Source organism: Callospermophilus lateralis, chromosome 15, assembly GCF_048772815.1.
Source record: "Callospermophilus lateralis isolate mCalLat2 chromosome 15, mCalLat2.hap1, whole genome shotgun sequence".
NCBI classification, from domain to species: domain Eukaryota; kingdom Metazoa; phylum Chordata; class Mammalia; order Rodentia; family Sciuridae; genus Callospermophilus; species Callospermophilus lateralis.
In genome coordinates this window covers 69115495-69134131 of record NC_135319.1, presented here as the reverse complement: position 1 = coordinate 69134131, position 18637 = coordinate 69115495, and the positions used below count along the sequence as shown (strand labels likewise).

At 44.4% G+C, this 18637-nt stretch overlaps 1 protein-coding gene across 1 annotated transcript; it reads left to right on the top strand.

The window, feature by feature from the left end:
- The first annotated feature begins 336 nt into the window (after window positions 1-336).
- Window positions 337-18514, top strand: Actr1a (actin related protein 1A). The gene is made up of 11 exons (XM_076834363.1): window positions 337-450; window positions 8788-8852; window positions 10286-10361; window positions 11122-11247; window positions 12133-12257; window positions 14034-14250; window positions 14871-14963; window positions 15534-15708; window positions 15808-15869; window positions 16578-16618; window positions 16790-18514. The coding sequence occupies exons 1-11, from the start codon at window positions 403-405 to the stop codon at window positions 16890-16892; spliced, it is 1131 nt and encodes a 376-aa protein (XP_076690478.1). The 5' UTR covers window positions 337-402; the 3' UTR covers window positions 16893-18514.
- The last annotated feature ends 123 nt before the right edge of the window (window positions 18515-18637 follow it).

Genomic DNA, 18637 nt, shown 5'->3' with positions numbered 1-18637 from the left:
GAGTGCTAAGACTGATTTGTAGAATCCAAACCCAACTACACTTATGTAGTCGAGAAGACTACACACTTAAGCATGCATTGTGAACTCCTTCAAAGGGACTACAGATCCAGGAGTGCAACACAACCATTATCTCATTTCTCTAACCTATTGGTACTAGGAAGCCCAGGACACTGTGCTTCGGAAATGCGACTCTCAGTCTCTTAAACTAGGCGGGGCCCCAGTGCAAGCTGGAGCGCTAACCCTGGTAGGAGGCATGCTGGGGATTGTAGTGCTTTGAAGGCGAGGTCGGGCCGCTCCCTGAACGCCTTGTACCGGCGGCTAGACTGCGCATGCGTGTCTCTGGCGGCGTTAGCTGCTGACCCGGCTGGCAGTTCCTTCCTCGGAAGGAGAGATTCCTCTGCCATGGAGTCCTACGATGTGATCGCCAACCAGCCTGTTGTGATCGACAACGTGAGTTGCGTCTTTGCTATTTCTAAAGGGACTCGTGGTCTGCTTCCCGAAAGGATCGCTTCCCGGATTTCAGTCTGGGCCGCCGGCTCTTTGTCACTGGCCCGGCCTGTCAGGCGGGTTCAGCTGCCGCCGCCTCCGCCCTCTCTGACTCTGCAGGCTGGGGGACCGGCCAGAAACCGTGGGATGGAGAACTTTGGAGCGAATAAAGGGAAAAGCTGTAGTCTGAGCGGGGTCCTTGGGCCCTTGACTCGAGGGGCCTTAACAGCTCTGTGGGCTCCTGGAGCCCGCCCAGTCACAGATTTCGATCACTCTATTGGCTGCTCTGGTTGTCTATCTTGGCCGATGATTCCCGCCTCTGGGCCTTGCCGGATGAGGGCAGCGCGCTGTAGTTATTGGCTCGCGCGCTTGTCCTTCTTACAGCCGCCATAGTGTTTCCACCTCTCTAAGGGGCGGAGCGCTGCACTAGGCTGTAGGGATTGACTTCGGGGATTCGGGTGGTGGGGCTAGGGCCCGCCTGCGGGTGTAGAAGGTCTAAGTTTCCTTGGGTGCCGGAGGGTGGGCTGTATCTGGGTGGAGCCTGAGAATCTGGTGCCCCAAACGACCACAGGATTTCAGTTATTTCTGTAATTATAAATGGTAGTTAATAAAGGTCGAGAAGAAAGGAGAATGACAAAGCAAGCGAGGAGATGCTTTCCTCTTCAGAATGCCTAGTTACTAGGATGGAGAATTTATCAAACATAGTACTTAGTGTTTGCCAGGCGCTTTGCCGCTTCCAGGAGGCTTTCACCTGCATTCGAGTTGGATCCTCACAAAAACTGGGTAGATAATTAAGAAGGAAGTTTCATCCTCATTTCACAGATGAGAAAACTGAAGCCAGAAGTGAGCCCAAGGTCACAGTAGAGATGTCCTAAATCCAGTGCTTTATTGTTATTACTAGCACCACCCATGCAGCGCATCAATAATGATAAATGTAAAGAACCTAAATACTGGTTTTATTTAAAGGGTAGAGGGATAGTTATCTTCCATTTCTGTATTTCATTCAAAAATTTGATACTACCTAGAGTGGTGTTACCTTTCCACTCCTCTTCTAGGTGCTTACTTTGAGGCAAACTACCAGTTCCTTGCGTCCTAGGCTGATTCTTATCAGATTCACTATGTTGGTCCAGCCCTTGGGCTCTTGGGCATATAACATATATCTTTTGCATAATCTTGTTTAAGCTTAGCTCTGGTAGGTAGATGGCAATTACTTTCCCCAGTTTCGGTCTACACAGGGATGTAAGTCTTCGAGAGATTATCCGAGTCACCTGGTGTAGGAGTTGAGGAGCCAAGACTCAGACTGAGATCTGGTTCCAAGTTGCTCACTTTTTCCAAGGAAAGATGCTTTATTTGTTGTTAGCTTTTCTTCAAGGGTATGACTTTTGCCTTTAAAAAGACAAGGTTGAACTTCATGAAACATCTCATTTTTTACAGGATTTTTTGTTGTTATTATTGTTGTCTTCCTCACTAGACTGTTAAGACTTTATGGGAAGAGGTGATATTGCTTTATTTTTTATTAGTCTCCCTTTACCCACCCACTTTATACATACAATACCTACAGCCTGGCACCACAACATCCTCAATGAAGACTTTTCATTGGTTTGATGGGGACTAGATGAATGACTGAATGTCTCTATCATAGTAAAAAAGATGTCCCTAAGTAAAGAAAGAATGAGGGGGGCTGGGGATTTGGCTCAAGCGGTAGCGCGCTCGCCCAGCATGCGTGTGGCCGGGGTTTGATCCTCAGCACCACATACCAACAAAGATGTTGTGTCCGCCGAGAACTGAAAAATAAATATTAAAAAAATTCATTGTCTCTCTCTCTCTCTCTCTTAAAGAAAGAATGAGGGGTTTCCCCTGGTTAGTTATTCAACTGTAGAGGGTTGAATAGGACTCCTTGTTCTTGGTATTTATTTTCAGAGGAAACTACTATTTCTGCCTTTACCTAGTCTTTGCAACGTTTATCTAACCTTTTCATAGTTATAGAAAGAAAAATATACAGAAATTATCAATTTCCTGTTGTCATTAGTAATATCAAAAGGAGCAGTCTGCCCATCCCATTAGTTCCTTTGCTTCTTGAATTGTTGGTCAGGAGTTCCATCTCCAGCCATTTTCCTTAATGTTACTGAAGCTAATGCCTCTTAGATTCATCTTTCACTTTCTTGATAGTACAATTGACCCTCCAGATCCACAGGTTCCAAATTCTTTTATTCACCAACAGTAGATCAAAAATATTTCTTTATTTTAAATTGCACCTGTACCAAACAAGTACAGACTTTTAAAGTCTTGTTATTATCCCCTAAACAAATACCTAACAGTATTCACACATATAATTAGGTATTATAAATAATCTAGCCAGGCACTGTGATGCATGTGTGTAATCCCAGCAGCTCAAGAGGCTGAGGCAGAGTTCAAAGCCAGCAGCTTCAGTGAGACCCTGTCTCTAAATAAAGTACAAAATAGGGCTGGGGATGTGGCTCAGTGGTCTAGTGCCTCTGAGTTTAATCCCTGGTACCAAAATAATAATGATCTAAAATTATTCAAAGTATTTATTTATTTCTTTGTTTGTTTGTTTGTTTGTTGTTTGGGGTTGGGTCTTGCCAAGTTGCCAAGCTGGACTTGAATTTACAATCCTACTTCCTCAGCCTCCCAAATTCATGGGATTACAAGTGTACACAAGCATGCCAGCCCCTTGTGCCATTTTATATAAGTGACTTGAGCATCTATTTAAGGGTTCAGGTGTCTGGGAGAGGAGTCCTGGAACCAATCCCCCATGACTTTATATTTGAAATCTACCAAAGCAATGGTGCATCTTTCGTTTCAAGATTTAAAGAATTGACTTGTCTTTCCTTTGGGAAAACATTTTCTTTATTATGCCTGCAATTCTGCCTAAAAGTGAAGTAGGAGAAACTTAAGTCATTTTTCCCATTAGGATTTGCTGAATATTTCTGCCACATTTTTAGATTTGGGACTTCAGATAGTCCTTGCTGTTTGGCATTTAGAGGATTTTGTTTTTATTTTTAAGATGAAAGATAGGAAAAATCATTTGAAATATTTGAGCTAACTTTATAGAATGAGAATAATGTGTCATTAGTAGATTTAACAACTCCCTAGCTTAACATTTTCCAATTTTATTTTTGGGCTAGGCAAGTAATTAAAGGGAAGGAAAACGAAGAAAGTAAGGAAAAGAGTGAAGAGCCCCATTATTGGTTCACAACCTTTCCCAGTCTTAAGACAGTTGTAACCACTCTTTTCATTTCTACTTGACATCAGACCATTTCATCAGAATTTAATGAAGAAAATGGCAGACTAGAGGATGGTGGGTGCTTTAATAAAAATGCTAAAGCGATAATTATTTTTAAAAACTAAATATAAAAAATTCATTTCTGAAGATGTCATAGACAATCATATAAGAGAAAAACAGCTGCCATGCCATGCCACTTTGGTTAGCTACTACATTTATTTTAAAACTCAAAAATTTGCTAAGATCTCAGAGGTTATAGTTCTGTCCTAAAATGGATCAACATCAACATTCTTATCAGTCTTAAAACTGTGACATGGGCTGGGGTTGTGGCTCAGTGGCAGAGCGCTTGCCTCACACTTGTGAGACACTGGGTTCGATCCTCAGCACCACATAAAAATAAATAAACAAAATAAACATATTATAAAAGACTGTGACTGTGTGGGTCTAAATGCAGGCACAGTATTCTCCACCCACTGTTTTGCTTTTTGGGATATTGTCCTGCTTCAGTTCCCCTTTTTTAAAAAAATGGAATACTTTATATATATAGAAAAGTTCAGACATGTGTAGCAAGCACCCAAGTAGCAAGTGTCTACCACCATTTTAATAAATGTTGACATTTTGCTATATTTACTTCAGAATTGTTTTTAGGAAATAAAACATTTTAGGTAAAATCGAAGCCTCTTTGTACCACTCCCCAATCCCAGCCTGTCTTTCTGTTCCAGAAGCAACCATCACTGTAAAATCAATTTGTTCCTTTTATCTATGACTTTATGGACATATATTTTGCATATTGTGCATATGTACACATTTAGTATTTGTGTTTTGAAATTCTACTTAAGGACTATCATTTTGTAAGATCTTTTTATTACAGCAAAATTCAAACATACCAAAAGGAGACAGAATAGTATAATGATCATCCACAGATCTGTCACCCAGCTGTAAATTATCTATTTCTTGCCTGGGTGGTGGCACATGCCTGTACTACCAGAAGCTGAGGCAGGTGGATTGCAAGTTCAAAGCCAGCCTCAGCAACTTAGCAAGGCCCTAAGCAATTTAGCAAAACCCTGTTTCTAAATAAATATAAAAGAAAGGCTGGGGATGTGGTTTGATGGTCAAATGTTCCTGGGTTCAATCCCTAGTGCCCCCCCCCAAAAAAAAAAAAAAGTTATTTACTCTTGGCCAGTCTTTTCAACTACATTTCTACCACCCTTCCCTCTTTGATACTTTTTTTTTTTTTTTTTTTTTTTTTTTTTTTTAAGACAGGGTCTCACTAAGTTGCCCAGGTTAGCCTTGAACTTGTGGTCCTCCTGCTTTAGTCTCTGGGATTATAGGAACCCAGCAGTAAATTTGTTAAAAAAGAAAAAATATATATGTGTGTGTGTATGTACATATATATAATAGTATATATTTTTATTTTTATGGATCAACAAAATATGTCTTGGGCCAAAATAAACCACTAGTTAACAATTTGTGTCCTAGAATCTGTGGCCCCACCTCTCCCAGCATCCTTTTCTCACACATAAAATGAGAGTTAACAAGTCTCTTTCCCAGATCATCAAGTGTAATCAGAAGTTCTTAGTATAAAGTTCACCCAAGCCACAACGTCTACAGCCAGCAGGTACTCTAAGAGCCATTTTGAGGGAGTTCTTTGTTTGCCTACACACTAAGGAGAACAGTGGTAACTGGCAACAGACTTGAGTCCTTATACATCAAATAGTTAACGAGACTACTTTTTCAAGAAGCCTCTACAAGGCATTTGTTCACTTGGCTTTGCCAAACTGAATAACAAAGAAAGTAGCAGCTCATTTGCCAGGTACACGGTTCCTGTTAAAGAAATGGATGTTGCCCGTCGCAGTGGCACATGCCTGTAATCTCAGCCATTCGAGAGGCTGATGAGGAAGGAGGATTGGAGAGTTCAAACACAGTCTCAGCAACTATTTATTAGAGACCCTGTCTCTAATAAAATACTGAAAAGGGCTGGGGATATGAAGTTAAGCACTCCTGGGTTCAATCCCTGGTACCAAAAAAAAAAAAAAAAAGAAAAGAAAAGAAATGGGTATGACCATTTTCTATGCCTTTGCTCTGTGGCTTGAGCAGAACTAAGCAGCTGAGCCGCCTCCCCTCCCCACTGATCCTTCACCCAACTACTGGCCTGGCATGCCCACTGGAGGCCACTGGGACAAGTTGAGTCTGGTTCTTCCCTGTACGTCATTCCCAGCACAGCTTTTGCCTTTTCTGTACCACCTCTGCCTGGGGCTGCTGCTGGCATCCAGCTACCATTTAGGTTCCCTATTGTAGCTCTCCTCTGCCAATCATTTGCACTTAATTTTTTTTTTTTAAAGATAGAGAGGAGAGAGAGAGAGAGAGAATTTTTTAATATTTATTTTTTAGTTTTTGGCAGACACAACATCTTTGTATGTGGTGCTGAGGATCGAACCCGGGCCACACGCATGCCAGGCGAGCGCGCTACCACTTGAGCCACATCCCCAGCCCATTTGCACTTGATTTTAACTTTAGTCAGCCAGCATCTGTTGAGTACCCAGCAAATGACCATACTGCCCATCTGTGAATCTCTGATCTCAAGGAACTTAGACTAGGGAAAGACAAAAATGGAAACCTTAAACCCTTTATAGAAAGCAGAAAGAGATGCTTGGTATTTCATGGTTTAGGTAATAGTGATTTGCTGCAAGATCGTGAGAAGAAAATAATCAACTCCACCGACAATCGTCTTTTATTTATTTATTTATTCTTAAATATTTATTTATTTATTTTTTTAGTTATCGGCGGACACAACATCTTTGTTTGTATGTGGTGCTGAGGATCGAACCCGGGCCGCACGCATGCCAGGCAAGCGCGCTACCGCTTGAGCCACATCCCCAGCCTCCGACAATCGTCTTAAAAATGTCCAAGTTCTGGCTGGACAGGGTGGCATGTGTCTTTAATCCCAGACACTCAGGAGGCCGAGGCAAGAGGATTGCAAGTTTGAAGCCAGCCTGGGCAACAAATTAAAAGGGTTGGGGATATAGGTCAATGGTAGAGTGCCCCCTGGATCCTGGGTTCAATCTCTAGTACACCCCCCACATACGTACACACACACACACACAAACACACACAATTCAGGTCTGAAATAGATCTCATTTTTATTTCTCTTATTTTTTTCAATCCCTGCCTGGAGATCCAATTCAATGTCACCACACCCAGGTGAAGGCAGTGAGCAATCATTGGAAGCTTGAACTAACAAATTCCCAGGGTCCTCTTGCACAGTGCTGTTTCTGCCTATCCTACCACAGTCTCAGAGCCCTGGAGTTTGAAACAGAAAAGTTCCCCCTCCTTCTCCATCTTTCAGCTCAGTTTATAGCTGCACATTTCCAGGCTCCTTGCTGTACTGCCCAGGCCACTGAGTTTGCACATTGTCTCCTATTTTCTCTGTCTTATGCCAGCAGAGGTTCCTGTTTCCTCAGAAAACTGGTTGATCCTATTCTCCCCACATACCACTTTCCCTGGCCTTCTATCAGCTCTCACTATATTCACCCCTATTTTTCTTGTCAGAGGCAGATACCTGGATGGCCAGTCTCATTCCCCTGCCCCTGTAGACGAGCAGGAATCAGAGACAGGGAGGAATCCACGTGTGTTGCTGGAAGCCTTTGTGCAAAGATAATATTGGCTATTTAACATCTCCTGATGTGTTTACTGTCTGCTGTGTGGGTTCTGGAAGAATCACTTTCCATGCCAGCCTATCAAAAATAGTCAAAAGTGCTTAATATAAAACTTGCCTAAGCTACAAGGCCTTGCTGCTGTTATGCATGCAGCTGCAAACGATAAAGGGTGAGGGTTTCAGGTATAGTAATAGAAGAGTTAAGAAAGAACAGGGCGTATCTGCAAGGAATATCCGGTCTCAACATCTGTCTTGCAGAGGGGTTGGTATCTGTGTCTGTGTTTACATTGGTTGGGCCCTGGAAGATATAGAGATGTTGGTTGAAAAACTTGGATTTTTTTCTGGACATCCCACCAAACATATATGACAATACAACACAGTACAACACCCAAGAGTGCAACATTTTGGAATAGCAAGATTGTGGACCTCGTCTCCTATTCTCAGACAAGGCTTTAGGGCTTCCCTAAATAATAAAATAATAACAAAATACCCATAAGCACCGTGTTTAAACAATGTGGAGTCAGCTGCAAGTATGATGATGCTCATGGTGGGATGGGTTCTGAGGTCAGGGAGACAGGGAGAGTATGGGCCTGAGTGGAAGTGGGGTGTTAAGCATCCTGTGCTGGAAAGAATCACATGCTTTTCACCTCAGTTTTGTTCCTGAACCAGCTGCTTTGGTGCTTCTAGGCACTTGTCTCTTCTTAGTTTTCTGTCTTTTTCTTTCATTTATTAATATTCTTTTCAGTTCCCAAAGTATATTCAAAAACTGTATGTATCATGCCAACATATATCTAGAAAATCAACAAATACAACATCATAGTTTGCCTGGGGGTGAAGTTTCTATATTACTGAGGAGCGAGGAAGGAATCTGTCCATGGAACAGATGGGGAAAGTAATAGAAATGTACAGGGGAAAGGTGGCAGGGTGTATTAGAGAAGAAAAAAATGCAAATGCTAAATGTATCAAGAGAAGGAAAAAAAAAAGAAAAAAGAGAAGGATATTTCATAATTTTATCATTTATCAATGAATCTGCTTTTTCCATTTGAATATACTCAATGTGCAATTAAAAGTTTTACATTTTCAAAAAAAAAACTGTTTGTAATATTCTTTTCAGCTCCCAAAGTATGTAGAAAAGACTTGCACTACAGAAAAATCAAACAATAGGGGTGTGCAGTGGAAGTTTTGTACATCCCTCCTTCCAATCTCATGTCCCTTGCTGGGTGTGGATTTGCCTTTTCTAGGCATATGCAGATGTATATATTAAAGTCAAATATAAGGTCTCTGTCTCTCTCTCTCTTTCTTTCTTTCTTTTTTTTTTTTTTTTTAATAAATGAAACCATATAATGCATATCTCCTCTTGGTTTAATGATCATTCTGACTTCTCTTTCTTCTTTCTTCTAAGGGATCCGGTGTGATTAAAGCTGGTTTTGCTGGTGATCAAATCCCCAAATACTGCTTTCCAAACTAGTAAGTCATTCCATTACTCTGTCAGGACTCTGGGAGTCTCATCAACTTTGTCATGGGGTCACCTCTCCTGTCTTTTAGGAAGAGGAACACTATCAGGTCAGCCCTGGTGCTCAAAACAATAGCAATCAAGGGATAGGAGTTGAATTTGGAGTAAGCAAACAGTTTGCTACCTAGTACAATTTGATGGGCACAGGAAAGAGGCCTCTTTTTTGAAATATGATTTTATCTGTTGCTATAAATTCTATCATTGGTAACTCATTGATGATTTCATCTTTATAGAGCCCTCTTTTTTTTTTTCCCCTTGATGGAGTTTTTGTTATGTTGCTCAGTTTGAATTCCTAGGCTCAAGAGATCTTCCTTCCTCAGCCTCCTGTGTTGCTGGGACTAAGCCATCACAACAAGCTAAAATGCCCCCTTTAAAATTTGTTGCTCAGGATGGGATGTAACATTAAACCATACCTGCCATCTTAATGAGAATGTTTCTCAGAAGTTGCCTCTTGAGATTCAGACTGCAGACAGGAGATGGCATGGAGGCCTGGGGAAGGGCTCTAACTAGGAAAAAAAAGATTGTGCCTCTGAGTGCCATCATCACATATCACAGTCTCACTTAGTAGAAGTCCTGGGAAGGGAGCTAAGGAGTCAAAACTTTTTTTTTTTTTTTTTTTTTAGTGTGTGTATGTGTCTGATGCCAGTGATCAAACCCAGGGCCTCGCCCACACTAGACAAATACTCTACTACTGAGCTACACCCCAATTCCTGAATTTTTTTTCTTTTTATGGTACTGGGGATTGAACCCAAGGACACTGAGCTATATTTATATTCCCAGCCCTTTTTTTTTTTTTTTACAATTAATATATTTTTTTTTATTTATTTTTTAATGTAGTGCTGTAGATCAAACCCGAACCCAGTGCCTCTCGTGTGCTAGGCAAGCACTCTACCACTGAGCCACAACCCCAGCCCAAGCCCTTTTTATTTCATTTTGAGGCAGGGTTTCACTATTTTGCCTAGGCTGGCCTCAAACATGTGATTGCCTGCCTCAGCCTCCCAACTAGCTGGGATTACAGGTGTACACCACTGTGCCTGACCAACCCCTAAATTTTCTGAGTTAACCGTTAATTTATAAATTGTTGCTTCCTTATTTCTCTTGGTCTGCACACACATTGGGGAAAGAGAAGAACTAAAGGTATTGAAACCTCTAAAATTTGTTTTAATAATTTATGAAGTAATATAAACACAATAAAAATATGAAATAATATATAAATAACTTAAAATAATACAATGTTCTTTGTAGAAATTATAGAAAATACAGAAAAATAAAAAGAAAGAAATCAAAATCAATGGTACTTTCATGCCTTGAAGATAAGCACAGTAGAATTTAGGTATCTGTATTCATCTCTATGTATGTCTTTCTTGTGTTCTGCTGTCTTTTCTAGTGTGGGAAGACCCAAGCATGTTCGTGTCATGGCAGGAGCCCTAGAAGGTGATATCTTCATTGGCCCCAAAGCTGAGGTAATTCCCAGCCCCCAAAAGAAGCCCCAAGGCAGCAAAAGACTTTCATTATTTATCCCATGGGAAGTGTCCCAGTTGTTGGACACAGCCACAAGTAAAGGAATAATTTTCTCTTGGAATCTTCTTTTTTATCCTTTCATTCTAGGCCTAGGCAGTTTCTTTGTCCCGGGAGTAGTCTCTGGTCTTGAAGAATAATATCTGGAACCCCACTTTGAGAAACACATAGACAATCCAGAAAACAGGGCTTTTGCTTTTTTTTACTGCCTTACCAGTGATCAAATTGACTAGCTTGGTTATTTTTTTGGCAAAGGGGATTCAGTGGGGAGATCCTGTCTGGCATACCCCAGGGATGAGTTAATTAACACAGTTTTGGCAGAGCCCCTCAGGCAACATCTAGTAAGCAGAACAACAAAATCATTGTTGCCAATTTTGGCTTCAAGAGCTGAGGTGATAGGTGGGAGCCAGAAGATCATGTCCTGGAACCAGGCAATGAGGAAGGTGCCTCCTATCCCTTGCCCTAGAGCACCTGAGGGCCCATTGAAGTTCAGAAGCCCTCTGTTGTACAGCTGCCTGTGTAGCATACAGTCTAAGGACTTGGAGATTGGGTGCCTGCTCCCAATTAGCTTGGGTGAGTTCTTGAGAATGGGAGCTCAGGAAGCTGGGCTCCTTTGGAAGTGATGGAAGTTGCACAGCTCTGGCTTGGGAGAGCAGGGTCCTAGGCAGAGCCTGACTGCTGCTATAACTCCTGCTTTGCCCACAGGAGCACCGAGGGCTGCTGTCAATCCGCTACCCCATGGAACATGGCATTGTCAAGGACTGGAATGACATGGAGCGCATCTGGCAATATGTTTATTCTAAGGACCAGCTGCAGACTTTCTCAGAGGAGGTGAGGGTCCTGTGTACAGGGCACCCCCATGCAGTATACAAATTTGACAGAACCCCTAACCCAGAGATGTTGAGGATGATGATCACTGCGAATAGCACCAGGCCACGAGCTTTTCAGATATATTCAGATTTAATCTTCATACTATTCCTATAAGTTATAGGTAGTATTATACAAACAAGAGAACAGAAGTTCGGGAAAGCCGAGTAATATTTTCAAGATCACCCAGTGAAGCCAGGTGCAGGTGCACACCTGTAATCCCAATGGTTCGGGAGGTTGAGACAAGAGGATCACGAGTTCAAAGCCAGCCTCAGCAACTTAGAAAGGCTCTAAGCAACTCAATGAGACCCTGTCTCAAAATAAAATACAAAAAAGGCTGGGATGTGGCTCCATGGTTAAGTGCCCCTAAGTTCAATCCCAGGTACCAAAAAAGAAAATCACCCAGTAAATAAAGTGGTAGAATTGGGTGTCATCTTTCAGAATCCAGAACCTGTCCTGGGATCATTAACTTCCAAAGAAGTAACTCGCAATTCGAGGATGTAAAGGAGGATATATTTAGTTTATAGGGGAAGAATGTTTAACTATTATTTTTATCCTAGCAATTCAGAATTTAATAAAATCTTATTCTTGATAAAATGAGATATACTGTAGATACAAGGACCTATGGAAGAATCTTGAAGAGTGAGGACAAAATGAGACTTTAGAGGGGGTCACAAATTGGAAAAGTTGAGAGATCAACTTAGGCAGGACTTGCTGACAGGCTCAGTTTGCCTATTTTTGAAGGGAGGCTAGGCTCTCAAACCATCCAGACAGGGGCTTCTCCCAAAGTACTCATGAGAATGGAAGCTTGACCTCCCACTGATTGCCTCCTGGGTTTCTTTTCACCAGCATCCTGTGCTCCTGACTGAGGCACCTTTAAACCCACGGAAAAACCGAGAACGAGCTGCTGAAGTTTTCTTCGAGACCTTCAATGTACCAGCTCTTTTCATCTCCATGCAAGCCGTGCTTAGCCTGTGAGTAGCAGCCTGGCTGGCTAGCCTGGCCTCTAAGGGAGAAAGCAGTCCTTTGGCCCAATCAAGGCTGCCTCTCCTTTAGCTTGGTGCAGAGTCACTTGAGCCCCACTCACCCCTAGGAAGGGCTGAAAATAGTGAGAAAGGACGAGATTTGCTGAAATTGGACATTGAGCCTTCTTGGTTGAAATAAAAAGAAAAGAGATGGCTGGTGTTGAGACTGTATCCCAGTCCCAACTCTCGGTGGGTTTGCCACCCAAGGCTCTCCTCTGCCTTCTCAGAAGGACACACACTGCTATAGCCCTTCCCAAAAGCAACTTAATGTGGTCAAGTATTTATTAGTGCTGTGTGTTCGGTGTTCTGCTAGGCTGCTGATACAATCTCAATTGAAACACCACCTTGGTCTCTTATTCTTAAACTCCATTATTCCTATTACACTCTCATCCTACCTCACACCTGCCTCTGACTACTGAAGAGATGATAGGCTGGCAGCTTGCACAGAGAATTTTTTTTTTTTTTTTTTTAAAGAGAGAGAGAGAGAGAGAGAATTTTTTTTAATATTTATTTTTTAGTCTCGGCATACACAACATCTTTGTTTGTATGTGGTGCTGAGGATCGAACCCGGGCCGCATGCATGCCAGGCAAGCACGCTACCGCTTGAGCCACATCCCCAGCCCTTGCACAGAGAATTTAAAACATTGTCAGCCACCATTTAAAAACAAATTTCTGATAGGCGAAGTGGTCCACACCTGTAATCCCAGTGACTCAGGAGGCTGGATCTGGAGGATCACAAGTTCAAAGCCAGCAACCTAGTGAGGCCCTTAGCAACTTAGTGAGACCCTACCTGAACTAAAAAATAAATAAAAAGGGCTGGAATGTAGCTCAGCAGTACTGAGTTTAATTCTTGGTAACAAAAAAAAAACCCAAAAAAACAGGAGCTCAATATCCAGAGTTTTGACTTCTCTGAAGAAATTGGAAGATCTGATGATGCTGGCCTGCATTCCCATAGGGCAAAAATCAGCTGGAACTGGGAGCATCTGCCGTAGCAAGTAGAGTTACAAGCTGACTTAACCACAGCCCACTTCATTCCCTATCGTCCTTCCAATACTGAAGATGTGTTCATTGCTGTGTATCTGAACCCTTATCTCTACCGAAAGAGAGAAGTTAAGATAGACCAAAATCATGCGAAGAAAAAAAAAATAGTTCTAATACAAAACAGAATTGGGTGCAGTGGTGTATGCCTGTAATCCCAGCGACTCGGGAGGCTGAGGTAGGAGGATCTCAAGTTGAAGAACCACCTCAGCAACTTAGTGAAGCCCTAAACCCTGCCTCAAACTGAAAAATAAAAAGGGCTGGGGCTGGGGCTCAGTGGTAAAACATGCCTGGGTTCAATCCCTGGTATAAAAAAAAAAGAAGAAGAAATGAAAAAACATACTTATTTTCCTTTACTCATATACTTTTCCTCCTGGCCCCTATAGGCATTTAAGATTTTTCCTCTTTATCTAGTAAATTAAAACCACCCCTTAGACTGGGTCTGTGGAGCAGTTGAAGACCAGACTGTCTCCTCACACTGCTCTTCAGGGAGTTGGGGAGGGAGCTTGGAGAAGCTCAGCTCCTTCCTTCATTCAGGTATGTCAAGGCTTCCCTAGTATTCCACCCATTCTAAAGGCCCAGGAGAAAGGCCCAAACTTTAGTTTAGCTGACACTGAACTCTAAAAGAAGTGGGTTTTCCAGCATGAGAAAACAGGGATCAATGATGGTTTGCCCCTTTTGCTTCAGTTATGCCACGGGCAGGACCACAGGGGTCGTGCTGGATTCTGGGGATGGTGTCACCCATGCTGTGCCCATTTATGAGGGCTTCGCCATGCCTCACTCAATCATGCGCATCGACATCGCTGGACGAGATGTCTCTCGCTTCCTTCGCCTCTACCTGCGTAAGGAGGGCTATGATTTCCACTCATCCTCCGAATTTGAGATTGTCAAAGCCATAAAAGAAGTGAGTGCTGCCCATGAGTGAAGAGGGATGAAGCTCCTACTGGGGGTCCTGGGTTAGGCTCTGTTCCCAACCAGGCCTCCTGGCAGCTGTGTGATCACTTGGGCCCCTCTCACTGACAGATTCACTTTTCTGAATACTGCCATCTTGTGGAGGAGAGGAAGCTCTCTCCTTAAGCCAGGTGCACAGGTGCCCCTTCCCTACATACTTCATAGGTCCTTTTTGGAGAAGCCAGAATGCACTTTAAGTACACAGAACCCTCCTGGCACCTCCGGCCCTAGGGAAGCCCATAGGGACCCAGAACCACATGACTAATAGAAGGAGAAAGATGTCTGGGCTTGGGCTGATTTTAGATTATTGTCTCAGACCCAGGAACCAGAGAGCCAAGGTTTCAACCTTGCTCTCCAGGAAGCTAGGGGAAGGGAAGACTTTATATCCTAAGTACCACCAGCTCAGGCTGATAGAGACCTCCCTGCTCCTGCTTCTGGGTAGCAGCTCTTAGGACTGTTAAGGCAGTTACTGTGGATGGCCAGATTCTTCAGTAGCACATCACTCCCCTGGGAACTGGGACTTTGTGTGCTCCAGGTTCCCTGTCATCCTGACTACTGTGCTTGGTTCTGCAGAGAGCCTGCTACCTGTCCATAAACCCCCAGAAGGATGAGACGCTAGAGACGGAGAAGGCTCAGTACTACCTGCCAGATGGCAGCACCATTGAGGTAGTGACCAGACCTCGTTCCTCTTTCTCCTAAGACCCACAAAAGCTCTGGGCCCAAACAGAACTCCCCACGAAGGCCTAGAACATGGAACTCACAGGCAGCATGATCAGCTTTCTGTGTCCCACAGAGTAGAAGTAGGGACTTTGTCCCTTGTCCCTCTGTATGGAGAGGAGGACACTCCAGGGGGCTTTTCCTAGGTTGGGATAGATTGGGAAGTAGTATGGTGTCTGTGTCCTGGACGCAGTATAAGGTGACTTGCCGCTCCCTGGAACTCCCATTGATATGAATAAATTTCTATGAGTGAATGAATGAAATCTCTGAGCTCAAAAATGCCTGAATTGAGTAAATGTAGGAGCTCCTCCTCTGTTTTCCCAAGAGCTCTATTTGTTCCTTTTTATTCTCTATTTTGTTCCCAGAAGCTCTATTTGAGGCCCTTTACATATAGGGTCTGTCTTGATCCTGGCCTTCCTAGCTTTACTAAGAGATGGGCAGCCTGCATCTCTTCCATTCACACTCTCAAAGAACTTGGGTCCCAGCCCCAACCTCTTAAGTTGGCCTTTCACTCTGCAGATTGGTCCTTCCCGATTCCGGGCTCCTGAACTGCTCTTCAGACCGGACTTGATTGGTGAGGAGAGCGAGGGCATCCATGAGGTCCTGGTATTTGCCATTCAGAAGTCTGACATGGACCTGCGGCGCACACTTTTCTCCAACATTGTCCTCTCTGGAGGCTCCACACTGTTTAAAGGTTGGTCTTTGCTCTTGGGTCCCCAAGAAGGATCCTGATCCTGCTGGGCTCAGACAGCCCAATAATTTTTTACCTGAGTCTCTTTTTCTGCCCATTCAGGTTTTGGTGACAGGCTACTGAGTGAAGTAAAGAAACTGGCTCCAAAAGACGTGAAGATCAGGGTAGGAATGTGGTGGGGGTTGGGCTGGGTAGAACTGGGGCTCCAAGGACCTGGAGTGCCACATGGTGTGACCTCCCTTGGGCCCTTCTCAGGGTTTTCGGGCTGCCAGGGCTCCACAAGCAGTGCCAGGTGACTCCCAGCTTACATAGTGACCCTGAGGTTTAGGTCTGCTAGAGGGAAGAACCCATTCTCATTCATCACTCAAAAGGAGTTCAGTACCCAGATGTGGCAGGGTACTACTGTGCTAAAGACCGCACAAGTAGTCCTTAAGAGAAAGTGATATCGGGCTGGGGCTATAGCTTAGTGGCACAGCACTTTCCTAGCACATGTAAGGCACTGGGTTCAATCCTTAGCACCACATAAAGATAAAATAAAGGCATGCTGTCCATCTGCAACTACAAAAAATATTTTAAAAAAAGAGAAAGTGAAATTGATAGATTGACTTACCTCCTGCCCAGGAGGCTCCCCTGTAACACAGTCCAACATCTTAAGTGACTGCTAAGGGGAGTTAACTGCCTGCTGAGGAGGGACCCTAAATGAAAGAATATGGTCCCTGCTTCCCCATTGAGTATCAGGCCAAGAGTCCAGCAGGAGCCAAGCTTAAAGCCTGTTACATGGATTACATCCACTATCCTCTGTGGGGAGACAAGTGGTAGAAGGGAGGTGGAGGTATTGAAGTCTCGATTTCTCTTTCCACCCACCTTTGCAGATATCTGCCCCTCAGGAGAGACTGTACTCTACATGGATTGGGTGAGTAGCTTTTCTGGAAATAAGAGTGGAACAGGAAGCAAAAGCATTGATTAACTCTCACTCCCGTCCTTGAAAGGGTGGCCTTATCTCGTTTGGCCCCAGGGGTACTAGCTGGCTTCATGAATTCATGAATTCAACTCACACTGTTCCTCTGGATTCCCTCCACTTCAGGGGCTCTATCCTTGCCTCCCTGGACACCTTTAAGAAGATGTGGGTCTCTAAGAAGGAATATGAGGAAGATGGTGCCCGATCCATCCACAGGAAAACCTTCTAATGTTGAGACATCATCTTCACCTCTCTCTGAAGTTAACTCCACTTTAAAACTCGCTTTCTTGAGTCGGAGTGTTTGCGAGGAACTGCCTGTGTGTGTGAGTGTGTGTGGGTACGAGTGTGTGCGCGTATGCCAGGGCCGTGTGGCCCAGGGATTCCTGGGCCCGGAAAGAACGATGAACTACCCACGATGGTGATGGCCTGAGGCCTGGGGTTGACCACTAACTGGCCCCTAACAGGGAAGAGCCCTGGCAGAGGCCCCACTTCCTTTCTCAGCTGGGCCTTTGCTTGGCTGTGTGGGACCCTGGTTGCCACCAGAGGGAGATCTTGCTGCTGCCCTGCCTAGGCTGGGCTGGCCCCACCCTACCACCACCTCCAGGGTGCCCTGAGGTCCAAAGCAGCTGCTGCCTTCCCTAGCTCCTCATTCTGCTATCGGTGCCTCTTGATCATGGACTGAGGACTGGGACTGGGGCTAGGTCCCTCTCGTTTTGTTGAGGTTTGGGTTTGGGAGGCTGAGAAGCTCTCCATTATGGTTATAGAGACTAGAGTAAGGAGAGAGCAGGGAGCCCTCATGTCCACCTGAACACCAGGACCACACTGGACACTTGAAGAGACCAGCTCTGATTGGCTGCAGAGTTAATGCTTCAAGCTCCAGTTCCATCCAGAGGGTCTTGGGAGAGTTTAAGGAGCCTGTTGGCTCTGGTCCTATTACTCGCTTCTCATCCATCCTTGTTTCAATGCCATCTTAACAATTTTATTTATTGAAGTGTTTGTTCAATAAGGGGACTGGGGAGGGGGGCTCACTGCTTCCTGCCTACTAGTCACCCTGCTCACACTAATGTTTACAGCACCTAGGTTTAGTGTAGCATCCAGAGCCTCGCCACTCTCTACTGATGGTGAACTGACAGTATCCATAGGCCTCAGGATCCTTTGGGATTGAAGGCTACACTCCCCCCCACCAGCCCTTTTTTTTTTTCCTCCCTCCTGCACTTGCTCACCACCCTGAAACAAAGGTCTGGTTGCTAGTTGGATTTTCTGAAATTGGAGATAGAATCACTCTTCAGCAGAGGCCCCTTGCAAGGGAGGGGCATTGGGGACACAGTCCCCTTGAGACTGGAGAAAGCTGCAGTTAACCAAGTTGCCTTTTGCACTCTAGCTGAGCAGGGGGACTAGGTTGATGGGCAAGAATGCCCCCTCTGGGTTGAACATGTGCTGTTCTCATTTTTGGACCTATTTGGGGAGGGAGGGAAGGAAAGGGCCAGACCAGAGTGCCAGGAGGGCTCAGGCCTGGCCCTTAGTAGTGGCCCAAAGGCCTTCAACCCAGATGGTACAAAGCTGGGGGAGCCTGTCTTCACTGGGACCCTCACCTGTGACTCCAAGTCCCAACCTAGTCCTAGATTCCAGGCAGTATTCTTCCCTACGCCATCCTATGACCAAAGGCCCCTGCCAGATGTGGGCCGAAGGAGGTGTGTGAAAGCGATGTGGCAACCCATGGACTGCAGTATGCTTAACCAGCTCACCCCCCTTCTCTTAGCCCAAGCCCGTCCCTCGCACAGCCTCGCACAAACCACATTGCCTGGTGGGGCCCAGTGTACTTAAATAAAGTCGTTCCAATACACATGTCAACTGGGCCTCTCATCTGTGGCCAGTGTTGGGTGGGAAGAGGGAGAAGCTGCAGTCTCTGAATCTGAGGCAGTGACCAGGCCTAGTCTGTCCTCTAGCAGGCATAACTAAATATGGACAGACTGC

Coding starts and splice junctions, on each gene's coding strand:
- Actr1a (XM_076834363.1), top strand. CDS start 403: ATGGAGTCCTACGATGTGATCGCCAACCAGCCTGTTGTGATCGACAAC. Junction 451..8,787: donor AGCCTGTTGTGATCGACAAC/GTGAGTTGCGTC, acceptor CTTTCTTCTAAG/GGATCCGGTGTGATTAAAGC. Junction 10,362..11,121: donor TCATTGGCCCCAAAGCTGAG/GTAATTCCCAGC, acceptor CTTTGCCCACAG/GAGCACCGAGGGCTGCTGTC.